Source organism: Nanorana parkeri, unplaced genomic scaffold (assembly GCF_000935625.1).
Source record: "Nanorana parkeri isolate BGI_ZX_2015 unplaced genomic scaffold, ASM93562v1 scaffold2190, whole genome shotgun sequence".
Taxonomy (NCBI): domain Eukaryota; kingdom Metazoa; phylum Chordata; class Amphibia; order Anura; family Dicroglossidae; genus Nanorana; species Nanorana parkeri.
Genome location: NW_017308458.1, coordinates 2,718 through 29,936, shown reverse-complemented (window position 1 = coordinate 29,936; position 27,219 = coordinate 2,718). Strand labels below are relative to the sequence as shown.

General features: G+C 43.6%; 1 protein-coding gene across 3 annotated transcripts in view; it reads left to right on the top strand.

Annotated features, from left to right (window-relative positions):
• Positions 1-16,393, top strand: part of WHRN (whirlin) — a 150,268-nt gene extending 133,875 nt beyond the window's left edge. For 2 of the 3 annotated variants that reach the window (XM_018572969.1, XM_018572968.1), the window contains 4 exons: positions 3,024-3,570; positions 8,719-8,882; positions 13,277-13,399; positions 15,642-16,393. In XM_018572969.1, the coding sequence (XP_018428471.1) occupies positions 3,024-3,570; positions 8,719-8,882; positions 13,277-13,399; positions 15,642-15,824 (1,017 nt within the window). In that variant the 3' untranslated portion in view covers positions 15,825-16,393. The remainder of the gene's footprint in view (positions 1-3,023; positions 3,571-8,718; positions 8,883-13,276; positions 13,400-15,641) is intronic. The other variant, XM_018572970.1, reaches the window with a different exon arrangement.
• The last annotated feature ends 10,826 nt before the right edge of the window (positions 16,394-27,219 follow it).

The following is a 27,219-nucleotide window of genomic DNA, read 5'->3' as shown; positions in this document are numbered from 1 at the left end:
TATATATATATATATAACATCGTGTTAATGAATACAGAGATGCATTAATCTGTGCCTTTTATACCTGCCTGGAGTTTAGCTTCCAAGGAAAATAGAATTGCCTGGGCAGAATAACTTGGTGATGTGCTTTCTAAACATTTAAAGATTACATAAAAATTCAAAATAATCAAATAATCTTTCAAACAGAACTTAATTTTGAATGAAGCTGTCCAGGCTTCTATTCAGCACTGGGTCTTCTCTCCCTTACAGCTCAATCGTAGAACAAACGTAGCTCTCTATACAATTCAATAGTAGTTAGTGCAATATGGTCAGCTTAACGCGTTTCACAAATAAGCTTTTTCAAGGGATGGGAGGTATTGAATCTATTGTGAACATATTAGACAATATATTTAGTCTTTGCATAATTTCATAACAATTATTATGTACATGCATTTACTATTACAATGAACTTTATTCTCAAGCATATATACCTTGTTCTAAACTACCGAGACTTCCAGGATAGATGAAAAGCTTCCTGCAAGGATAGAGGGGTCTCTAGGGGGTTTCCCCTCCTAGCACCTCTTTACCTCCTCCGTGCAGCGGCGGGATCACAAGGATACCCAGGACCAGGATTCACTTATTATGCTCAATCCTTGTAAATTTCTCACATATAGTGTTCTAACATCTAATAGGTTAATTCAATTGATGTCGACAATCTGTTGGAGGAGGTTATACCATTAGTGTCCACTACACCACGTGTCATAAAACAACCCAAAATCCAAAATCAAAGTTATACCAACCCCGATAACAAGTTAAGCTGACCATATTGGACTAACTGCTATTGAATTGTATAGAGAGCTACGATTGTTCTATGAGGATTAAGTATTGTTCACAGTTTTTTGATATATGAGATATATAACATCATTTATAGTTCATATGTGGCAGCAGGAAGTTCTTAAGGGAGCAATCATGTATTGGTGAACATTGGTTTTAAAATTGTATAAATGTATTTTATTGGAATAAATTAAATGCAATTTTTAGATGAAATACTATGTCTGACGCCTCTTTAAAGCCCCTATTATATAATGGTTTTTGATTCTAGGGATGGTAGAGGGGTAAGGTATTAGAGGACCTGGGGAATAGTTTGTGGGGTTTTTGTATTATAAAAGAGTTCTTCCTGGAAGAAATTTATATACACAGCATAGGCAAGACCTCATCTGGAATATGCAGTTGAGTTTTCGGCTCCAGTTCACAGAAAGGATCTTGGGAAACAGGAGGGAGTGCAGAGGAGGGAAGCTAAACTGATAAGAGGTATGGAGGAGCTCATCTATGAGGATAAATAAACTGCGTCCAGCGCCGCTGATCTTTCCCTGTATATATATATATAAAACGCTTGGATATGTGGTTAATTATGTACAGCTGTGGCATCTGTCAGCCTGCCATTGACTTGTACAGGCTGCTGCTGGCGGCCATACTCAACTGCGTATGACTCAGGCACAGGAATACACTGCTTCTTAACAGTGTCCAGCCCTCTGCAGCCACATGAATGGGGCCTTAGTGCGTTTATTAGCTTGACAATGTTAACATGTATATAAAGGAATTTTGTGAGGCATGGTGTTCAAGGAAGACGTTATTAACAGCGAGAATAATACATTGCCTGGCCCAAAAAAAAGTCACACACTCTAATTATTTCGTTGGACCGCCTTTAGCTTTGATTACTGCATACATTTGCTGTGACATTGTTTTGATAAGCTTATACAATGTCACAACATTTATTTCTGTCCAGAGTTGCATTAATTTTTCTCCAAGATGGAAGTGATGATGGGAGAGTCAGACCACTGCGTAAAGTCTTCTCCAGCATATCCCAAAGACTCTCAATGGGGTGAAGGTCTGGACTCTGTGATGGCCATTCCATATGTGAAAATGATGTCCCTGCTCCCTCAACTACTCTTTCACAATTTGACTCCAATAAATCCTGGCATTGTTGGTAGATCTCAATGAGCTCGTCATTTGAAAATTAGATCTCCAGATGAAAAATAGTGGGCGCCCCTGTCTTAGAATATGCCCGTGCCTTTAAGAAAAAATCCATTGATGGAAAAACCTGGTCATTATGAACGTTGCTGAAACTAGACCTGACCAACTGAAGATCATAACAATGCCTGAAATCCAGGTGGTGCGGTGACTCTTTTTGGCCAGGCAGTGTATGTGGGGTAATGGTTCATTTTTGGACTATAGTAGTCTAAAGTATATGTGAATCTAATCATTGAACTCTCATATAAGCTTTCACATGTTACTGTAATTTCAGAAGTTATTATGAGTCTTTTTAATTCTGCAGCTATCCGTAGCCTTTATATAGGGCAGGGGTAGCAAACCTCCGGCCCTCCAGCTGTGATGAAACTACAAATCCCATGATGCATCTCTCTTCGGGAGTCATGTCTGTGGCTGTGAGAATCTTGCAATGCCTCATGGGATTTTTAGTTCCACCACAGCTGGAGGGCCGGAGGTTTGCTACCCCTGATATATGGTTTCCATCTCTGGAAGAAACAAAAGACAAAGAGCGCCTCCATCGCGTGAAAACGTTTTAATAAAGTGGGTTTAAACAAGTAAAACCATACTCACAAAGGTAGAATTTGTACAGGCATGAATAGATAAAAACGTGAAAAGCTTAGCCCACCGGCTAATCTTCCTCCCTGAGGTTAACGTTTCCGAGGCCACGCCTCCTTCGCCTCGTTCTACCTTTGTGAGTATGGTTTTACTTGTTTAAACCCACTTTATTAAAACGTTTTCACGCGATGGAGGCGCTCTTTGTCTTTTGTTTCTTCCAGAGTTGAGGCTTCCCAAAAGCCTGTCTGAGGGCCTGCCCCATCTGCGGTTTTTGCTTTGAGATCACTGCAGACATTCTCCGAGCCTGGATACAAGCCGCTGGCGCTTCTGTTATTTATTGTTTTCTAGGGTTTCCATCTACTTTAACTAACCACCTGTTGTAGTGTGATTGAATGTTGGGATATTTTGCAGCACTGTAAAACAATTTTTTATATTTTTAGGATGATGTCAACTCTTTCTTAGAGGAGCCTCCATCATTTCGGCCAGCTCCTCCTCCACCTCTTGCAGAAGAAACATCTGGTGTGCTCCGAAAGCAAAATGGAGAGCGAGCACAGCGTCCTTCCTCTGGCTCATCACAGTCTGGGCTTTTCTTCACTGCCCCTCCTTATCCCAGTCCACCACTGCCACCTCTGACTTCACCCCCAACTCCAAGCCCTCCACTTCCTCCTCTCACTACACCACCTACCTCTCCTTATTCCCAGAAACCAAACCAGGCAATATATGCCACTATTTCTCCCAAAATTCAGAATTCTGCACGTTCTGCAGCCCAGCTGGCTCTGGTCACGCAGGTACCTCTACCCCCCTTCCCAAGAGTCCAGTCACCGACCAGGTTAAAGCCTATGATGGAAAGCCCTCCTCATTCAGCTTCTTCTTCACACCCAGAACAATCAGATGCTCATACTACACAACATTTTGTCATGGTGGAGGTCCACCGGCCTAACAGTGAACCTGATGTGAATGAAATACGAGCTCTACCGCAATCCAGAGGTAAGAAGCTTTGGTAAAGTGCCTTGATTTGTGGCCTAGGAAAAGAGAGTAGCCATGTTATAAAATGAACCCATTTTTACATTTAGTTTCCTAATGCAGCAGCTACAGAACTGGGCTGGTGGGCAGGAGGGCATTTGTCCTACATCTCAATACTAGTAAGATACAGTATGTTGGGCTGGTGGCCCGAACTGGAGACAAGTTACCTATTCAGACAATGAACTGAGCAGGACCCACAGTAAGTGACACATATTGGGCATTATGGAACTATCTTGTTCAGACTTACAAGAGTGGCAGAAGTAAGTCTTCCAGCACCAACTTTCCTGCAGTTCTGAGATGTCATGTGACACAGTGCCAATACCCAAGAGCCAGAAGTTGCAGCTGGAAGTAGTGAAAATGCATGTCACTATAATCCATAACCTTTAATAACACTCACTTTTTACTATGCCCACCAAGTAATGAGGCGCCATGGCACACTATGGGGCTGTTTTGTAAACCTTCCACCCAGCATACAGCTCGGAAAATTTGATCACGTGGCACTACCACCTCTGGATGGAGCTGAGGAGCAAGGGAAATTACTATACTTCTCAGGGCCATCTAGTAGTGGCAGTTCCATGCAAATGGCATGCACCAACTATACCCTGAGTGTAAAATGTATAAATCAGACCCTTCGTCTGGTACATTTGATTTATCCTATATAGACTGCCCTGCAATAAAAGAGCTAGTTGGCCGTGTTTGCCCCCCAGACCAAAGGTTCCCAGCCCTCCCCTGGCTAGCAGTCATGTGACCAGTATGTTTCATATTTGACCTTCAGTAATTAATAATACAACTCTGAAAATTGTTAAAACTGACACATTGGCTTTAATGTTTACAGTGAAATGAGTAAATGATGTCCACGTCTACCGGTGGATATACTTTATCTAGATTTCCCTACAGCATTCAATGCTGTACCTCATAAAAAAGTTTAATCTCTAAAATAAGGTCTGTTTGAGATTGTCTGTACATGGACAGGAAATGGATTGCATGGACGGGTCCAGAGAATAGCGATAAATGACTCATTCTCTAAATGGTCTAAAGTTGGGAATGGTGTCCTCCAGGGCTCTGTCTTGAGGTTTCACTTGCTTAATAACAATATTGAGGCTTGAATTAAGAGTTCAAGTTCAGTGTTTGCTGATGATGCCAAACTATGAAGGGAAATAAATTGAGGACAAAATGTAGCAATGTTACAGGAAGACCCTGATAAAATAGGGGGTGGGCAGCTGCATGACAAATGAGTTTCAATACTGACAAATGGAAAGTTAGGCCCATTTCAAACGGCCACTCCGATCAGGTCTGCCTCTTAGTTTTTCAGGCAGACCTGATCAGATGCCCAATGCAAGTCTATGGGCAGCCGTGTGTAAACGGACGGGCGTCCGTTTACACATGGTTACCCCTGCCTCCAGCCAGGTCCGCAAAAACAGACTGAACAGTATTCCGTTTTGACAGACTGGATCAGGGGTAATATGATGTAAACGGACATGTGTCCCCGTAGACCGGCAAGGGGTTTGGTAAATGCACTTTTTTCCTCCATCGCAAGAAGAAGGGAAAAAAAACTGTACAGACAAGGCTCTCACATCGCTGACATCCGCTCTGTACTGCTGTGATCATGAGAGGATCAGTGCACAGGGTGAAAGGGGCCTTATGTTCCTGGGTGCTAAAAATATGCATGCAAAATACTCATTGGGACGGGCTCTACTGGACGTATCAGTGATGGACAATGATCTGGGGGTCCTTGGAGATCACAGACTCAGCAATAGTTGAAGACTCTTATGCATTAGAAAGAGCATATATTCAAGAGATAAATCAATAATTCTACTACTTCAGTTCACATCACTTCAAAACAGTGGTACAGCCTTATCCGGTTCTTGAATCCTTAGCGCAAGGGGTTCTTTACTGTCAGAGCAGTGAAGATGTGGAACTGCCTTCCCCAGGAAAGGATACCATCTTAGAGTTTTGATAATGTCAGAAACCTTTTAGATGTCTTCATTAGGAAGAATAATAACATATAGGTCTATGGGGATTGTTCGAGAATAAAAAGCACACACACACATACACTCATAAGATGAATTGGATGGACCTGTGGGTTTTTTTTCAACCATATGTAACTTTATGAATACAGATGCATTAGCGCTGACTGGAAGGACAGCTTGCTCTGCCTCTAGAGATCCGGCAGTACGGTGGATCCCTACAATATTGTCGGGATCTTTTCCAGCTGCAGTGTGGCTCTGTGCTGTCAGCATATAGGCGATATATATATATATACCTTATTTTGCGGTCCATAAGACGCACCGGACCATAGGACGCAGTCTGAGTTTTAGGTCACAGGAGGACATTAGTAAATTTCCTCCTGTGACCCTAAAGAGAACTTCAGCCCAAAAGGGTATTATAAGAAATGAAGGATTTTTGCATGCATGGATTTAATCTGTTTTGTGCTAGTCTCTTCCAATATGTTCAATAGTGGCAGATGAAGAATCTAAACACTTCTCTGCATAGCATAGTTGAGTACTTAGTAGCAAAGTAGTCGCATGTCAAAGATACGACATTGCAGGTTTATATCCAGGTACTTGTGATATTATTCAGATCATGCTGTTTCTTGCACAGTAGCTTTGTGTTCGACAAATTGGCCCTGTAGATGTATGCAACCGTAATGAGTGTATTTGCAGATCTATGGCCACATGGGGGACGATTCTCCGGTAAGTATATATACAATTAGCTTGGTGCAAGAGATGGACGTTATAGGATTACACTATTCTAATCATCCTGTTGTCTACATGGTCACTGTCACCCAGGGTCATTGGTTCCACAGGCTGGATTCACACTGCTGCGATGCATTACATGCATTGCATTAAGGCAGCCCATTTAGTGCTTTAACATGCGTTGAGCTAAGGCAGCCCATTACACGCATTCATTTGTTTTGCCTAATACACCATTTATGTTGGGCAACGCACCATAGTGGTGCACTGCACTGCAGGTGAATTGGTATGGTGCATTAAGGTGTCATTATAAATGGCAGCCCAGCGCACCAATGCACATAACCCACGTTATCGCAGCACAACAACCCAACCTTAACCACTTGCCGTTCGCCCGTTGCAAAAAAACGGACGGACGGCGGACTCACATTGGCAAGTTGCCGTAACTAGACAGCATTTTTATTCTGCTCGCGCGCGCCAGACCTCTGCTTCATCAGCTTCTTTTGGGGTCCCCAGGTGACAGGGGTCTTGGAGACCCCTAATGTCTCCATAAAGAGGACCTGTCAGTGTGCCTTTGCTATTATATAGGGGTAATGTTAAGTGTAAAAAAAATAAAATAAAAAAGTCACATATAAAAAAAGTTTTAAAAAAAAGCGCAAAAATGTTTAAGTCCCCCACCCCCACGTTTGCGCACATATAAACGTAAATACTGAAAAATGGCCTGGAATGGAAGGGGGCTTAACACCGCGGACTTCAAGTGGTTAATGATAGTTCCCTCTACTATACCACATGCAATAGGTGTCCCACACATTAATTTCAGTAGATAAAAGTCCCAGCTATCGAGCCAACACACTAGTGTGTTCCATCCACTCCTAAGTGGACTAGTATTACTAGCTACCTGAAGTCCATACCAGAGCAGATGTTAATTTGGTTCTCTTTACAAATAATTGTAATCCTAAAGCTGGCCATACACCAGTAGAATTAAAAAATTGCCACAATGCTCGTTTGATTTTCTTATAGTTAATGAGGTCAAATCATTGATCATTTTCGACCATAGTGATAAAAAAAAAAATCGAAGGAGCTGGTTGACAAATTTTTCATGAACAAACAACAGTGAATGTGGTTTTCACTTGGGAAACTTAATTCATATCCAAAATCGAATGTTAAAACCAAACAAAATTTCAAGCAGCATTTGTAAAGTCTCTGATGACATTATCAAATGTTCTGACGAGATGGTACCCAAAGCTACCAATGTATGGCCAGCTTTAGTCATACAGCCTTGACGATGAGCCGCTTTTAAAATGCATTATTAGTGAATATCGCCCTCTTGTGGTTAGATTGAGTAGTGTCTCACACATTTTAATAGCTGTGACAGGTTAAGTAAATTCAGCCAGGCTACATGCTACTCAGACCACAAAGCTGCCATGAAAGCAATACTTTAAATCATTTAGGCATCATCAGACTGTATGCCTGAAATATTGAAATATACACTAATAAAGAGTTAGCAGAGTTCTAAAAGGTTGTCGCAAGCTGAGAAGCAGGACAATAAGTGGTTGAAATGCCTTAACAACTATTTTTTATTATTATGACCCTTCCTTGCAGTTAAAAGATAACATGTAGTCTAGACATGATAGCCTGAAATATTTTATGCCTGTGCCCACATCCTCCACACTAAATCATGTTGTCAGCCTAACTTACATTGGAATCACTTTTGTCAGCTACATGGCAGCTACACCAGTCTTTAGGTGCCCATACACTTTACAACTATCGCAAGACATTAGTCTTGCGATTGGTTGTAAAGCAATTTAAAAAACGTACGATCTGCCCATCTTGGACAGGCAGATCGTACTCTCGATCATCGCAAGTCCGCCCCTTGAGGGGCGGGCTTCCGATGACCGCAATGCTGAACGGACAGTGTGCGCGTGCGCACATCGGCCCGGTCGGCATTTGTCTCCCGAGCACCGTTCAAACCAGCCGAAAATCGTACGATTTTCTGCTGGTTTTCTAGCGTGCTCCTTAGACAAAAGACGTGCGACCGTACAGTAGAAACGGTCGCACGTCTTCGTTCACACTCCTCGATTCTCGTACGATCGCGGGATTTCCCGCGATTCTCGTACGGGAATCGAGCAGTGTATGGGCACCTTTAGCTTTTAATGTGAACTTGTAAGTCCCTACAAAAAATAAAAGGCCGGTTCCCTACAATAGAAGAGATCTTATACTCACTTCTCCAGTGTCTCGTGTTTCTAGCATCCCACACATTCAAGACAAATGCCTTTGATTAGCTTGTAGAAAATGTTGTATTTTTGTATTATTGATAAGAGATCCTGGGAAAGGGAATGAAAAGATTCCTACTATGTCATGCTTTTCTGGTTCTCTTGTACAAATGCCCTTTTCTGATATGGCATGTTTTTCATCTCCGCAGCCGTCTTGCCCATCTCACCCCCAGCTTCTCTCTCCCAGCTGTCTGACAGCGGGCAAACTCTGAGTGAGGACAGTGGAGTGGAAGCAGGAGAAGTTGGTGGAGGCAGCAAAGACAGCAGTCCTCAGCCACAGAAAGCTAAAGGAACAGAGAACATGACAAAACCAGTAAGAGGAATTCATAGCTGCTATTTACTTGGGGATATTTAAAGCTGATGTTTTTGTTTGAAGGGTCTTTAGTTGTCCTTTTTCCCTCCTCCCCTGTGTGCCTGGATTGAAAACCCAGGGCTTGAGCTCAGGCCTACAGGGAATCACTTTTCCCTGTAAGCAGGCTGTGTGCCTTGCCTGAAGGCTACGTGGGCCTTACAGATCTGCTAGAGTCATCTCTTGAACGGACAAACACTAGAACCCAGAATCCAGTTTTGATGCTGGTGCACTCCAGATAAGGCTTCTAGATGCTCCATGATGCTGGGACACACCTATTGACTACTAGTTAAGGGGTTGTAGGAGCAGGAAGAGAACCTCTGATTGGTCAACCAAAACGAAATACGAATTCCGTTAACGGATTCCGTATTCCGAATTCCGTATTTCGGACTTAAAAAAAAAAAACTACCATCAACTCCAATATAAATGTACTTTGCTTTTTACCTTCAATATAACGAATGTTCGTAATGGAACGAAAATACGTCAACGGAATTTCGTATTTACTGCCTGTATTTGTAATGCAACTCTCAGCAGCAGAATAGAACCTCTGATTGGTCAACCAAAACAAAATATGAATTCCGTTAACGGATTCCGTATTCCGAATTCCGTATTTCGGACTTTAAAAAAAAAACTACCATCAACTCCAATATAAATGTACTTTGCTTTTTACCTTCAATATAACGAATGTTCGTAACGGAACGAAAATACGTCAACGGAATTTCGTATTTCCTGCCTGTGTGTGTAACTGTGTATTGTAATGCATCAGCAGCAGCGGATCCGTATCTCGGATTAAAAAAAAATCTTGTCATGCTGTTCAACCTCATTTACAGGGGTAATATTAGTTCCTGTTTCAAAGAAATTCGGATCCGAAATTCGTTAACGGAATTTCGTATTTCGGATATAATTCGGAAACTGCCATTCGGATTTCGGATGCTCCGAAATTCGGAATTTCAGGAAAATTCGTACGAATTTCGATTCATAACGAAACGAATCGCACATGTCTACTTAGCAAATTGAGCAGGCTGAGGATCCCCAGGTGCTGCAGCATTGGTAAGTAATGGCTGCTATGTTAGGGTCATCTCACATGAAAACAGGGTTACAAATTCAAAAATCTTACTGATATACACGTTTATAGTAAATCTATGAATTCTTGGCTGATCTGATAGTCTCTCCCATAATCTGATGTTTCTATGCATTCATGGCTTCCAAACATTATGCAGCTATATATAGTGTGAATTGCTGCAAGTATGCTGAATCATTACACAAACATTTTCAACACTATAAACCTATACAGTATCACTTCCAAGCTAAGCTATGTCCATGTTGAAAGACCAATGGAAACCCTGCCTCTCTCCCAGCCTCTTTACTTTTGTGTGGCCACTTTTCAGTTCCATCCTTCTTCCATGGATGGGAGAAGACTCCAATAAAGGACCCATTGGCAGGTAAGAGAGAGGAGGACAATGAAGTCCCCGGGAGGCCAGACAAGCTGGGGTTTCTGTGGGCAGTGATAAAAAGAGTTCAGTGGTAAGCAAGGAATAGGTTAAGAAGTCTTACATGAGCGCTATATTACCAACTTGTGATTACCCCTGAAAGCCAGTGTTCAGTGGTGGTGTTTGAACATGGACTACAGCTTTATTTGGATTTGACATTCAGTTGGAAGTTTGAACTCCAGCTCAGAGTTTGTGCCTAGAGCTGTTATTAGAACAAACATACAGCACATTCCCCTTTTTATCGTGTAGCTTGGTAGTGGAAGATCTACTGTATACATGATGTCACATAGACAGCAGTCTATGATATAGAAGCATGATGAGCTGCACTTTGTTATGAAAGCATTCAGCATGTATTCCTGTCCCCTGGGGAACCTATCTTGCCCAAAATGGAAAACTAAATCAGGTTTATTTCATAACACAAACAATAATAATGCACAGTAAGCCCTAGTCACCAATTGCAGATTAGGCATAGTCTAAAGCTGCCAATGGCTTTCACACTTGTATGATTTGGTTATCCTCAGGGCAAACTCTGTACGCCAGACTTATCACTGGAAGAGGAAGAACAGGAAGCAGAGAACAGGAGTCCAGTGCCAGCAGGAGGAACAATAGCTATCGCAGTATAGGGGTTCCGCCTGATTGGATGCTACAACTGACTGCGGCTGTCTGGCTGCAAGGGTCAAGGTCTTGCCATAGACACGAGATTGAAAGCAGACAAATGAGATGGCTGTCATTACATATTTATAGATTCCTGAACTACACAGATGACAGCAGAGCTTTGATTCTGAAAATGGTTGCTATGGCATCATTGCTCTTTGCACTATGCCATTTGAAACGCACACCCACTTGGTTTTTCCAACAAAGGTTGTCGTGATTGCAGACTCTGCTTGCTGATACACCTGTTTGTGAAATCTAGCTGTTTTTCCTATATAAATATAAATCATTTATGTCTAAATATGAGAGGAATGCAAAACAGGGAAAAAAAAACAACCACAAGCGCCCACACCCGCAGCTGAAAAAAAGTGCAGAGTGATACACCCCCGAGGCAGCTCCCACTGGTCAGGGTAACCGGCAAGCTGAAACAAAAAACAAAAAGGAGCGCCTCCATCGTGTAAACCATTTTAAATAATCTGTAAAATCAGCTAAGACCATACTCACAAGCACATGGGATTAGCAGACATGTAGGTTACAAAGGTAAAAGAAAACACGGATGATTCATAAAAGCCTCAGCCAGCAGGCTGCAAGCCCTCCATGGTTTACGCGTTTCAGAGGACGCGCCTCCTTCCTCAGAACCAAGATGAGTTGCTCATATCGCAATCATTGGCATTAACTTGCATGCTGGTAATGAACTTTATAACAGAGAAACAAAAAAATGTCCAGTGCATTGTGGTCCAGAAAATGGTCAAGGTGTGTTTTTAACCTGCATTGAGGCTTGTTGACAAATTAATGGTGTCTGCCTTTTGCAGTCCCTGTAAAGCAGAGGTCATAGTGGCAGAGTAAGAAGGAGCACAAGGAGCCAATCAGTTTATGTGCTACCAAGGAGCATGCCGATAGAAGGAGAAAGCAATGCGACATAGAGATGAGCTCATTACTGTGCTGCTTCACTGTCTAGTCACAAACTGGGGGTGGGTTTATGACATCTTAGGTTTAAAAGGAAGTAGATAGAATGATGCTTGCAGCCATTCAAGCTGGAAGTCCGAGGTTATCTATTGGCAGAAAAGAAGTACTGCTCTGGATTGAAGGTGAGTATTGCAGTAAAAGCTGTTATATTTGATCTTTTAATAGGCTATTTTCTTTATTAATTTTTAATTGGAGGTTTGCTTTAATAGCACCCTTACAAAAGTGCCTAAAACAATCCCAGTGCAAAAAAGGCAGGGGATAACTTGCCAACACATCTCCTATTCTGTACGTAGCAGCGGTTACTAAATAGCAGACTAAGGTCAAGACATGGACCTAGTGGCGGTTACATCCGGACCGCGATAATCGACCTGCTGCTTCTGTCATAGGTTGCTAGGACCACTGGCTTCCTATTACCAATGAATAACGCAGACAGGGCCCACTGCTACAACTATACAACTACAAGTGATTTGGGCGGCCGCCCCTGCCGTGGTTTTCAGGTGCCCAGCTCCTCTGGGGGACCCCAGTCTACAGCACACAGTGTCAGGATGGAGAGCAGGAGCAGATTGGGGAACATCCGTTCCCCCGATCTGCTCTGTGATCACTGAAGCCAAAACGAATAAAGTAAAAATAAAAATGTAAAACCAACCCTGCCATCCGCACCATCTGATTCTAATGAACATGTGCGCATAAGGCATGCACATGTATGTAAATAGGGGATAAATAAACAGTGCAATGCACCGGGACCGGCGCATCAGCATTCTGCCAGGGAACACACACCAGCAGATGTGCGTTGCAGTGCAGATGCTGGTTTGAATGCAGCCTAAATGGCGGACTGCAGTACGGAACAAGTGACTTTTCTGTCCGGACTGCGATTCCCACCTCGGCTCGATGGAAATTGTTTTCAATGGACCTCCCTGAATTCTAATTCACTACCCCTGATATATGGTTTCTAACAATAATACATTTTTGTTTTAGCTTTTAATTGCTGATACAAAAGACATCCATCACACTGTTTGGTCATTTTATAGTGACAGGAAACTGTTACATCTACGCCACTCTCTCTACTTTGTCTATCACAGTTTGGTCTTTACAACAGAATGACAGATGTCACGTTCCCAAGATCCTTTGTGTGTGTGTCGCTGTTTTCCTTAGTATATTCCATGCGTTGTTCCCTAATCCCCTTTATCCGCTCATGTGGCTAATCTTTTCACCTGCTTTGTATTGAGAACTGACAAGATGTCTTTTCTGTAGCCAGGCCTGCTGAAACCTTCTGCCACCTTAGTGCGTGTCATGAAAAGTGTACCTACTCTAGGGATAGCGATTGAAGGAGGAGCCAAGACGCGACAGCCATTGCCACGTATTGTAACTATACAGGTAAGTGCCTTACACCCAACATTATGCAAAGCTCCCAACTGCCTCTCATTTGGAGAAACTGTACCCCTTTTCAAACCAAATCCAACTGTCCCTCGTTTTGATTTGATGTACTATAGACCTCTATTACAAAAATTGTACTATATACTGTAACTACCACAAAAATTATATACTACACTAGACCCATTCAACCTTTAACTCGTTGCATTTGTTATTTTCAAAAGCCAGTATAAAAGTAAAGTAGTAAAAGAAAAAAGCACTTGTGGGTTTAACCGATCATTTTTTACAAATTAATTCTTCCTTGTGTGGGCAAATGAGAGAGAAAGTGGCATGGGTGTGCCAAATATCTGGGGGCATGGTAAGGGTTTGTCCTTTGCCTACATACTTTGTGCTGGAAGGTGTCCCACTTTCAATAATCTGGCAAGTACTGTATGTATTATATCAAATACTAAGGGGTGCATTTATTAAAAAGTCGCAGAGCTTTTTATCCTGTGAAGCTGCATGTGCATTCCTTCCGGGGCAAAATAGAATGTTATTGGGCTATTTTCTCTCTAGGTTGAATGTTATTCATTCATAAAGAATGGAGTGAATCAGGAAAATACTGGATTATGGCCACTAGATGGAGCTGAGGATCAAAGGAAATAGGTGCTTATATCCGGTGATCCTCTGCTCCATCTAGTGGCCATAATGCAGTGTTTTCTTGATTCACTCCATTCTTTATGAATGAATAACATTCAACCTGGAGAGAAAATAGCCCAATAACATTAGATTTTGCCCTATTCACGCATAATTAATATAAATGCAGTTTCACGGGATAAATAGCTCTGCATTTTTTTTAAATAAATACAACCCTTAGTATGGTTGAAACAATAAAAATATAATACTTCCCTCACAGATGTGCTATTTAGGGCATGTTTATAAAAAGCAGGTAAATCTAGGCATTAGTGTGCATAGATTCATCTGCCACCACTGGCCATTTGCTGCCATTGTCCTCACTATTCACATACTGTATTTTAAAATAGTAGACCCAAATGTAAGGGGCTAACGAGGACTTATGTGAAAGAGGTTTTTAGAGTGAAATTCTTCTAATTTGCAGTGTGGTGAACGTGGTATTAAATGACAGAGCGGGATTGAGTGCAAGTCAGTCAAAGGTGTCAGTGACGAATCACTGCTAAATTATTTTTCCTGTAGTGAGGCAAGGGTCAGTAAAAGGAACTAATAAGCGCAGAGGGTAAGAAGGAGATTGACAGTCCCATAACTGTCGGCTTATGAACAAGACTTAAGACAGGAAGTTATCTCAATCAAAGCAGCGTTCTGGGCCACAGGCAGCGGGAGAGGTAAGTATCTTCCTTACAAGTAGGGCCTTCATTCAGGATTTTATTTTAGCGTCACCTTTATTATTTACAGTTTAGATTTTCTTTGCTGACTAGGGATCCACTTAAAAGCTAGCCATACATCAAACAACTGGGCCTCTATAAATGCTACATGTATTCCCAGCTTTAAGAACGTGCATATGGCCAATTGTTATTGATGTCTTCCAACTCTTACAGCACCTCTGCCAAATTTCCAGATAATTCTTGGAAGAAAAGAAAATGTATATGATTACTGCATAATATATGCTAAAACAGCCCAATACAGCCTCCAGTCTGCCCACTTATTGGCAGCTTTAGTCCTAAAGACATCAATGTAAAGGAGTGCGCCAATTCAAATACAAAATGAAGTGATAAATATGTCAAATGAAAAGTTGTATTTCCATCACACACATTCCTGGACAGGGGGTTCTGTAGCAACTGCCAGTAGGTTGGCTGGTGTCATTGCACAGATGAGAATGTATGTTGCCCGCACACCATGGATGGAACATTTCAAGACCACCTAGGACCTCTTCGTCAGGCATGTGATCATTATGAAGAGGTCCTGTGTAGCCTCAAAACATTACAGTGCGGTGTTGGTTACAGATCCATGGTGAGTTGGTGACACAGAGATTTTCATCTATGTTTTTGTGTTGCGTATAGCCTCTAGAAGAAGGCATCAAAGTTTTGGGCCTGTAAAAGGGGAATCAGGTGAGTATTAAACTGATGGGGGAGCGGGAAACACGGACAGTGGGGGAGTTATGGCAAGTTAGTTTAGGAGCAGTGCGGATGAGTTTTGAGGGGCTTTACTGTTTGCTCTGCTTTTCCACACTCTGTGTTGTTATACATGATGGCTATGGTACATTCACCTTCTCTTCTCTCAATTTTGTTCCCAGCGAGGGGGGTCAGCGCACAATTGCAGTAAGCTGCGGGTGGGTCAGGTCATCCTGGAAGTCAATGGGATCTCCCTTCAAGATAAAGAACACCGAGATGCTGCCAGGATCATTGCTGAAGCCTTTAAGACCAAAGAGAAGGATTACATGGACTTTCTGGTCACAGAGTTTAATGTGTCGCTATAGTGGCTATTTATGGTGCCCATGTCATCGGATAACCCAGCCAGGGGTCAGTGCCACGAGAAACAATTACTACATGCTACTTTGTATACTGTGTAGCTGCCATCTGTGTGCTCTTGCTACATATGTGCTCCCTCCGTCAGCCTTGTGGCTTATGTACTCCTTATATATGATAATTATTATGTCATGCTGGAGCTGGGACTGGAAAAAAGGAGAAGAAAGTAGTTTAAAACATTCTAAGGACACCTTAAGATAGAGCCAGACAGTATTCCCACTGTCCACAGAGGTTAGGACAAGTCACTGCTGAGATCTTTGGCCTGATGGATCCAACATTTGCCTGAGTGAAGGGTTCGGGTTTTTAAACCTTGACTTAAACACATCACCTCCTGAGTATTATTTTGATGAATGGGTCATACAGAGATGTTCAAGCATGCTTGAAAATCTCTGCTACAAATGTAAGTGTCTTTCTTTGCTCATTAGAGCTGATGTTTGCATGGTTGTCAGCCAGTGTACTATGCAAATATTACTAGCAATGCCAGGATTGTTTGCATTATCAGTCTGGGTAGACACCAGTGGGCTGAATCACTAATTGGTCTCACAGCATAAAATAATTCTCTAGTTGAGTTCCTGGCTTTACCACACCAGCCATGACAATCCCATTCCTCCAGCTGCATTCTCTGTAACCAAACCAAAATGATTGAAGAATAAACTCTAGTGGGCCTAACCCTGAACCCCAGACAAACAGCTAAATACATAGATAAAACTGTGAGCTGTTTTACCTTCCAAAGGATTTTAACTTCTGTCCATCCAGTCCTTAGACTTACACAACCCTATCACATTGCACAACCAGAAGTATGACACTACGTACAGTTAAGCAATACAGTGGTGCCCGCACTCCACCCCAGCCTTTTGACTGGACGATGAAAGACTGATGAGGTAGTTTCTCTGTGCACCCACTTGCTTCTTAAATGTCATGTTGACTCCAGCAGTAAGATTTCCCCGACAGACTTCGTCTCCCATTAAGTCATCTCTGGCTGCTTCATGTAGCAATATGTCAAGTCAGTATAAAAGACCTGAGATATCACTGGTCAAAATCAGCACAGATAGAAGGAACTGGAACCCATGTAGAGGGGTATCACTGCCAGGGTTCCTGAGAGGTGGGTAGTGGGTGAGAAGCTGGGAGAGGAGCTGCTGGGTGATTCCATTAACTGGCTTCTACCCAAAAACCAAAATAAAAGCCTTGAGCAGACAGATCCTTTAAATGAGTAAATTCATAGTAAGAGACACAAACAACACATACAGGAAACACATAAACAGATGCCGATTATATTCTAAACCAATAGACAATAGTGGGGCGTTTACGTTAGCTTATAGACAACAATACCAATTCCATTTCCACTCCACTGCTCTGTACCTGAACCTCACTAGCCCATTATGGAAAAGAGCAATTCCCACTCCATCTTGCTACAGTGTGTGAGTGATGTGCAGCTCGGGTTGCGACCATTCATGTAAAATGTATGTAATTACAGAGCTTGTCACTTTACTTTTTCAATAAACCTTGTATGAGAGAAACACTTGGATGTTAACATTGTTAATTAAATTAATAGAGACAAACTGTCTGTAGAGTACTGCTTGCTGCATTGACTATTATATCTGCACATTGACCAAGCAGACAAGTGGGGCACTGTTAAAGCTCCGATGTGCTAAAGATCACATATTGCTGAATTGTATTGCACTACGGGAGAGAACATTGATTGAATGGTTTGAATTGCTCATCATAGTCAGTTATTCTTTTCAAGCTCTAGTCCATAAAAGAAGATATGAAAATAAGAATGGAATTGGCTGAAATGGACAGCCGTCACAATGTACGGTGATACACTATTGTGAAATCAAGTTTTGCTTGGATAAGCAAAAAGAACACTTTTCAATGAGAAAACTTTGTTCAAAGTCCATTATGAAGAGTGGATCTAGCATAAGAAATATTTTTCCTTTATAGTCACATTAGCCCTCAAGGAATCTAGTGCATTGCATCAGGTCCAATAGTGTGCATTGTATCACGCATTGCTGGAGATGTCACGGTTTACAATTTTTTCCTTTTGTTTTAAACTTTATGTGGAGTGTACAATGTGTACCCGCCATTCAGGTCCCCCGCACAGTGTAGCAACCTGCGATGGCATCCGACGGGCCGAATTTACTCTCTCTGCTGCCCGAGGTAAGGTTCCTCAATGCGCCCCCTACCTGCCAATCCCCCAACCCATAGAGAATGGCAGACCTGCAGGCTGCATACAATGTCACCAAGATCACTTGTACAAAACAAGCGGCGGCTTCCCCGCTGTGCATTTAGCTGTGCTTGCCCAAAGCAGGGCTAAATGTAGAAATCAACTACCCGCCCGGCGCCTGGAACTGCATGACCCGGGCATTGGGAGATAGGAATTCTACACCCCTGCTGCCCCTCTACTCCCTGCTGCCCCAAGGCCGGGCCTTGGTTGGCCTTGTGGGAAAACCAGCCCTGAGCGCACCGCCCACTGCGTTGTAGTGTCAAAGGGACACAGCTGGGAAACAATTGTTTTATTTGTTTATTTCTATCTAATTGTCTATCTTTTATTTGTAAATTCCTCCTCTACTCATCTCTCTACATCCTTGGTTCTCAACTGGTGGGTCGTGACCCAAAAGTGGGTCACGACGCCGTGTTCAGTGGGTCGCCACATGCCTTCCACTTTCTAGGTGAGAAGCTCCTCTTCCTCCCCCTAGCGCAGCACAGTCAGTTCTCACACCAAGCAGTCATTCAAAATATGCTGCCCGGCATTGAGTGTCAGCTTGAGGTGCGGTGGGCTAGAAGTATGGCCACAAGGGAGCTCCATCCATACGTGCATTGCTTACAGCTCCTTTGCATGTCCTGTAGAGGTGCCTGGACCAGAGTGACATTACATTCTGGCTCCCGCCACCTCTACCGAGTTGTACAAGCAATGCACATATGGATGGAGCTCCGCCACAGCACAGCAGCCTACACCGGACCCCAGACTGAGGACCCACTCCAGTTCTCATAAGTTAGGGAGACTGGTGGATCTTAAAAAAAATAAAAAAATGAATTATATTTTTTTGCAGTGTGTATATGTGTGTGAGATTGTGTCTGTTGTGTGTGTCTGTCAGTGTTTTTGAGGGCCTGTTCACACTAGCACAGTGCATTAATCGAACAGTCCTGTGCCAATAACACACTGTACCACGTTATTGCACATACTACGCATTCTTTTGCAGGATGTGTGTTAGGTTGCCATTAATTTGAATGGCACCCCAAACGCACCTCCCAGCCACAGTTCAATTGCTCGCACCGGAACATGCAGTACTGCAATACCGTGCGTTCCAATGCACTGCGACTTGGGTCGCGACTTAATGACCAAGGACAAGTGTGGGTCCTGAGTTTACACAGGTTGAGAACCACTGCTCTACATAACCTTTTACGAGGAGTGAAGCATGAAAAGGAATACCATAGAGAGACCTTTTTCAACTAGCCTTCTGTGGAAACCTAGGGTTCCTCCAGAGCTGGCTAGGGGTTCCTAGAGAAATGACTAGTTTCTGCCTCTCAGATAAGTGACCACTTACATCAATGAACTTTTTAGCCATCTGTAAGGGGGGAATACTTCCCACTGACAACAAATGTAAGGAGCATTCTTCTCACTGACCTATACACCAATGTAACATAGCTGCAGATATAGTAGCTATTACACGAAGTGTTACTTCATGTTAATGAGGTTGGGTAAGGCAGCTATAGACTGTCACGGTATACACCCAGATTTTACACACCAAGATCCACCAACATCCCCCATCGCATAGTTCCACTAGATCCACTCCGTTCACGTCACTCCTGGTAGTTGCGCTCCTGTCCTTTGAGTTTTTATCTGCAGTTACTAATAGACAGGGTCCTCTCCCTGTAGTGAGGAGCTTTGCACACCTACAAACAACAGCCATCCTATTGAAGTTTGCCCACAGGAGTGCGCTTTATCTTTTTTTGTGTTCTCCATTTGTTCCATTGCGAGGTTCGATATAAGCAGCATACCATCCCTTTTGGGCAGAAAATGGCTTTCCCACACAAAGAGAAATTATTCAAACATTGATTGCTATCAGAATTTTTTCTGATAGCAATCAATACCCAAACACATCCAAACTTCCACACCTCACCAGGACCAGGTTTAACAACTGCCAAACGGTCGGTCATCACCCCCCGCCGTATTCTCCCACATTTGAACTACACATGCGTAAACAATTTGTAACTTTACAGACCCAGATCAATACAGAGAGCCAACAATGGTGGGACATAGCCTTTCTAGAACATTATCTTAAATTAGGCATCACTCCAAGAGGCCTCCGGATCCAGAAAACATGTGACTTTCTGGAGCAGGACCTCGTTTCCAATTGGCACCTCCTGGCTGAATTCTGTACCAAAAAATGGATAGAATTGATTGTCATTCAGAGGAAACGCAAATTAGAGCTCATCTCCAAGTCTATACATGACCTCCGGATTAACATAAATAAGTCCTTCAGCAAGTCCTGTTTGTTCAGCCCCTGGCTACTAAATATGGAACAGGTAACCACAATACAGGAATACACCATCATCAAATCTAAGTCCAAGAAGCTATTAAGAGACCTTGCCGATTACAACTTGAACAGAGTGTTCAGTTGGAAACACACTCCCCGACAACAGTCCACACCCAACCCAGTTCCTCTAATGGCGACTCATCCTGTAGCCTCCACCAGAGTGGCTAACCTTGTATGGGATGACATCTCCCTAAAATACCATCTCGGGCCAGCCCAGGGTCCTAAGGACACACCAGAGAATCTCCCTGAAGACCCAGTCTATTCACCCAGTTCAGATTCCCTGTCCTTGTCCACCATCCGTGTCCCTGATCCAGTGCCAACCCCCACACAAGTTCATACACCACCAGAAACCACCCACACGGAAAATCCTCCTAGTGAATTCACAGGTCCGCCGGGACAACCCAATGAGCCCTCAATGATATCAAAACCGGCTTTTTTAGGGGAGGGCCCGGTACACACCCCAAAAACAAAAAGGAAAAAAACAGAAGAGGAACCAGAGGTGGGAAAAATAGCAAAAATGCCAAAGAAAGAAGATCCACAAACACACAAAACCCCACCACAACCATAAAAATGTTTAACTTGTCCAAACACAATCTCACTTCCAGCGAAAGATCATTACTCCTAAAAGGTTTAAACTTTGCCCCAGACACCAAACCAGACCCATTCACTCTTTTTAAAGATCTCAACAAGTTCATTAGGCTACTGATCCTCCGGAGACATTATGCCAACATTACCACAGCAGTTCCCACCAGTGTCATTTTCCCTAGGATCCCTCCAGAATTAGTGACAGTGGCAGACTTCTTTGATGAGAAAGATGGAGATGTGTTGCAAACTCTCTATGATTTGGCAGATCAGAATTCCTGTTTGGAGTTTGATCTTGAGCACTTTCTAAATCCCGACATTATCCAAACCTCTTTTAGACCAAAATCTACCTTCTTTCCGTTACACTCCAAGGGCCCATTCATAGACACATTCTATCATGTGGTCTATGCGGACCTCCTAGAAACATGCACCAAAGCTAAGCACCATCACAATCTCACCTCAACAGAAAGCAGGGCATTGAAAGACCTAGAATCCAATCAAGAAATTGTAATCAAACAAGCCGACAAGGGAGGAGGGATTATAATCCAAGATCGCCCTATCTATATCCTAGAGGCCCGCAGACTGTTGTCAGATCCCATTACCTATAAACACCTCCCCACAGACCCCTTACCTGCCATTACCTTAGAATTGGAAGAACTAGTGGGTCCAGCCCTTGAAAAGGGCATTATCAACAAAAAAGTCAAAGGAATTCAGAAAGTAATCAACAAACACTGGCACATCCTGCAAAAAGACCCCAAATTGGGCCCCAGTCTACCACCTAAGCCCTCAATCAATTTTAGAAAAGCCCGGAACGTGAAGAACAAAGTCGGGCCGAGCCGTGCATTTCAGGCTCCCAACATCCCTATAAAAAACTTTCTCTTTGATAACAGGATAGGCATCTTTCAGTGCAAAAAGCCCAGGTGCCTCACATGTCAATTTATACAAATGGACAAACGAGCTTTTCAGATCACCTCAAAAATACATATCGGATAAACCAGTTCATCACCTGTCCCAGTGGTAGTTTTTCAATACTTTTATCATTTTTTAAATCATTTTTTTTAAAACATCTCTTGTGCTGCATGCATATGTTGGTGCATGCATGTGTATACTCATATACATAGATCCCTACAGGTTCCCCATGGTTATATATGGTTATGCTTACATGTATGTTTGAGTATACAGACATGCCCATGGGTGAACATACATGCACTCATATTTGGCTAGCTATTCACCCAAAGCTAACCTTCTTGCTCTTTGCTTTTAATAAAAAAAAAAAAATTTTCCCACAAACATTTAAAAAAAAACACACATAAGAGCAATTTTTTATTGGAGAACAGAGTCAAATAACGATGGATAGTTATCCCCTTGCTCCCCGAGACCTGGCGAGATACACAACGCACACAAATACAGATCAAATGACAACCCCGGATAAGTAAGAAGGGTTAACAAAGGACACACATTCACATTGGCTCGAGCATTGACAGGTCGCACTCAAGGCGGACCCAGTCCACTAATCCACTCCCCTCATGCGAGCTGCAGCCTATCACCGGGCTCAAGTTAACTACACTCCTCCCCCCTGTCACATTTAAAATCAGATAGAATTCCCGCGATCTCCAGTAGTTTTGAGGCTTGAAAAAGAGGTTAACCCTCGAAACGCGTAGCCACTGGAGACACCCGACAGTCACAGACTTTGCGATCCACTCCGACATACGGCGTTCCCCAGCCGGGTATAGCTCCTCCCACTTTCTGTCTCCGTTCCTGACCAACGCAGCTCGGCCGGCCAGCCGGGAACGCGGGTGGCCATACTGACACGCACCCCCAACAGATCAGCCTCTCATACCACCGGGGACACCACCGGGTCTCGTCGACCCAGGATCTGTCTAATGAGGGCGCCGCACGGACCACAGAGAAGCTTCCAACCGTAAGTCAGCTTGCTATAACAGTACGGCATACACCCAGATTTTACACACCAAGATCCACCAACATCCCCCATCGCATAGTTCCACTAGATCCACTCCGTTCACGTCACTCCTGGTAGTTGCGCTCCTGTCCTTTGAGTTTTTATCTGCAGTTACTAATAGACAGGGTACTCTCCCTGTAGTGAGGAGCTTTGCACACCTACAAACAACAGCCATCCTATTGAAGTTTGCCCACAGGAGTGCGCTTTATCTTTTTTTGTGTTCTCCACTTGAATTATGGCTGTGAGTCTGCTGGGGCTGCTGACATCACATTCAAGATGGCAGTGCCCAGCAGCAGTCTCTGGATTTTTGCATGTGTACACAAGGGAGGCAAATAACATGCATACACTATGTTAAATGCACATATATTCTTAGTGAAAGATTGTTGTTAAAATTCATGGTCTGGAGACAGGGTCTCTTAAAGTAGGTTTTGAGCATATTTAAAAGAATGTGTGATCTGCGGAAAAAAAGTTCTGTGGTCGGATGCAATCAAGATATAGCTTTTTGGCCAAAGTGCAAACCAATATGCTGGAAATACAATAAACTGAAAAAAAAACACATGTACAGTTTAGTATGGTTATGGTAGCATTATGCTCTGGGATCCATTTCATCAGCAGTGGCTGGACATCTTTTTCAACTCAAAAGGAGTGAAGAAGGAATGGAAGGTGGAAATTACAAGGAATCATCAGGTTTCCATCACCTGGTTCTTTTGCAGAATTTTCTGCAGCACATCAGGAGAAAAACATCAGGTCAATGATCCTCAACAGAAAGCCAAAGTCATGGCAAAAAGTCTACAGAGCAAAAAAGTTGAATATAAACGATGACCAAGTCAAAGCTCTGGTCTCAATTCAACTAAAAGTCTACTGCAAAGTCTGTCATTTGACTTAAAGTTGAACTCTGGGAAATTTTCTTTTTAAATGCTGCTCTGTGCGGTGTAAAATAAAAACAATCTCTGCTTGCATTATTCACTTACTCTCTAGTGCTGCCCATATCCCATTAATTCCTCTCTGCCAGTGGATGTCCTCATTCTTCCAGGTTAAATGATGTCTAGAGTCATTCAACCCACTTCCTTCGAATGCAGAATATCAACCCACTTCCTTCGAATGCAGAATATCATGGGTGGCGTCACAATGGTGCACTGCACTCATAGTACAGCTCTATAGAGAGTGTGATCAACCTGAAAATATATACACACACACATACAGGCCCGGCGCTACCGCAAGGCAAGCGGCCGCCTGAGGGCGCTGCAGGGTGAGGGCGGAAATGCAACTTTGCCTGTGTAGGCAAAAATCCTATACACATATATAAAATACATACATAGTGGGAGGGCCTCCAGGAGAGACAGGGGGTGGGAGTGACTAGTAGGCAGAATAGGGTAATGGGTAGGAGACAACTGCTCATCCATCATTGTGATGGTTACTGGGGTTTCAAGATCTACTTCAACATATAGTGTGACCGTTGTGCATGCCTGTTAGTACTCTCCATCCTTCTTCAATAAAAATGAAGGGTTACATTTTTAGCACCAACATTTTCCATTAAGTTGACCACAAGTGCTCATTTCATTCTGAGCGGGGGCAGGGGTGCCCTCAGGGAATGGACGGTGATGGTGTGGGGAAGGTGGCTGATTTGTTCGTAGAGGGCGGGGGGCAATGGCAGACTCTGGACCGCAATGTCAGCGGCTCTGTCCCACCCAGCTCACTGACATCACTGGTTTTCAGGAGCTAGGCGGGACACAAGCCAGAGCTGCCCCACTCAGCACCTGGCAAGCGGTGACGTCAGTGAGCTGGGCGGCACTACACAGAGCATCACAGGTTGCTAAGAGCTCTCAGCAACCTGGTACTCTGTGGCCGCTCCCCTGCTGCCATCATCCACCCCCCGGCGGTTCCTCAATGAAATGCCATCTGAGGCAACTGCCTCAGGCTGCCTCATTATACGGACGGCCCTGGTCACAAAGCACAAATTTTTTTTGAACAATCTGACCTGGAGCAAATGTTCTAGTAAGAATGGGCCAATACCTCTTATAACAGTCAGCAAACATGCTACATACATTTCCAAAATACTTAAAGGACTTAGGACTGTGAACGCTGGTTCTACAAAACATCAGTATGAGTACATTTGTAAACAAAATTGCATATTTTTGGTTTTTGTCAATTAACTTAATCCTGCCCTATCCAAAACAAAAGGGGGAGGCTTTGAATGCCAGGCATTTAACCCCCCACCCTCCCCCAAAAGCTCTTCTTGTTATAATTTTTTCTCTTAAAAGAGAACTATGAGGTTAGGGCTTTTGCCCATAGTTTTCCTAAGGGTAACGGGAGGACACAAACCAGCGTCCTCCCGTCACCCTCTGCAGGGAGCCGTGAGTGACAGTCACCGCTCTCTACAGGGATAGATCGAGAAGTGAGCGAGCAACGCTATGTGTTCGCTCACTTCCCGATCTATTGAGCCGACCTGTGACAGTTTCATTGTCACAGGTCAGCTAGATCTACGAGGCTGAGTGATTTTCAATCGCCTCATATTTCACCTTTAAGGCCCTATACGTACATACCTTTGTTCTTGAAGTCTTCAAGCCAGTCCGGTGATGTCACAACAGCTTTCTCTTCTTCCTCCAGCAGTTGGAGGTGGGCACCTAATGGCAGTGAGTGGCGTCCCCTAGGGAGCATACAAAAGGCTGCATTCACAGGAAATGGGCAAAATGACATGAGTGTTAATTATGAATGAACAGGAGGGGATATAGATCACTCCCATTCATTCATAATTGAGGATACAGTAACCATACCATATTCTCAATTATGTACAAACACCCAGCGATCACTGATCACTGAGTGTTTGCTCTCACTCTCCTCTCTGACACGCTGTCACAGGAGGCTGAGTGAGCGGTGCAGGGAGGAAAGCTCAGCCTCCTGTGACAGCGCTGTCTCCGCCGCCACGCCGCTCTGCCGCACTGTGATAGGCAGCTGAGCGGTGTGGGAGGAGAGACACCGGCCGATCACGGCGGTCTCCTCCCGCAGCGCTCGGCTGGCTGTCACTTTCTCTCCTCCCTGCTGGGACAACCCCCCGGTTGTTACGCCACTGCTCTCGGTGGTTGGTGGAATGTCTATGTTTCGGCCCAATGGCCTAGGTTTGGCAGCTGCCCACAAAAGATGTCTAAAGGCCGTGACACACTGCAGGCGAAGCAGCGCGGAGCGGTGGTGTGCTGCCTTTGCCAGCAGTGTGTCATGTCATTTTCTCCTGGGCACCTCAGCTGGCGAGAGCTCGCGGAGCTGAGCGTGCCGAGATCAACAATTCCAACTTCAGCCAATCGGCTCGCGCGAATAAACCAGCGCGTCGGTATGCGACAGCTGGCAGGTTGTTACGGACGAGCCGATTGGCTGAAGGTGCAGTCAATCATCTGACTGCAGTCAGCTCACACACTGCACGCAAAGCTCCGTGCCGGATAGCTTTGCTTCGCTCTGCACGGCTTCGCGTGCAGTGTGTCACGGCCTTAATAATTACTTTTTGACTACCCGTTTTTGGCTTTGATACACATGCCCAGGTTCCTGAGTTTGAGTCCTTTTGAGTGTTTGCACTGATGAAAAGGGATTGTTAAGCCCCCGAATTACATAGTCTACCTCTTGTCATCTTTCTGATAATTTTGGAATCAATAAAATACTGTTGTGGTTGTGGACTCTTAAAGTGTGGCTTTGGTGCTCCCTTGTGCTTGACTACAAACAGATAGCCTTAAATAGTTGTCATTAGATGGACTGTCCATATATTTATGAATGGTTGGTAACTCCAGTCTGAACATTGGGCAAAATATGATTACATATTAAACATTTTCAGACTTGTCCTTTTTTTGACCGCATTGACACATTTCAGGTGCCCAATTGGCCTCACAATCAAAACTTTCTTTAAAGGTGGAAGGAACAAGCTGGTTGGCCAGTGGGCAACACAGACAACTTTTCTTTCAGATTCTGACACATAGTGAATAACGATTCCTATTCTGAATGGTGTAAGGTCGTTAGTGGTGTACCCCAAGGTTCAGTTTTGGGACCATTATGTTTTAATTCGACACATGCCCCCTAGCTTTGCTCTATTCAAGCAATGCAGACTAGTTAAGACTTTACAGCATTCAACACTTCCAGGAGTGTAGGATGCCTATTTCCCCCATTGTGTTCCAAGGTTCCATTCTCCAAACTCTACATAAGACATAGAGGTTGTAGGATGAAGCCACAGCCCGTGGCAAGGGAAGCGGGCATCGCACACTCCCGGAAGTCTCACATGGAAGTCTC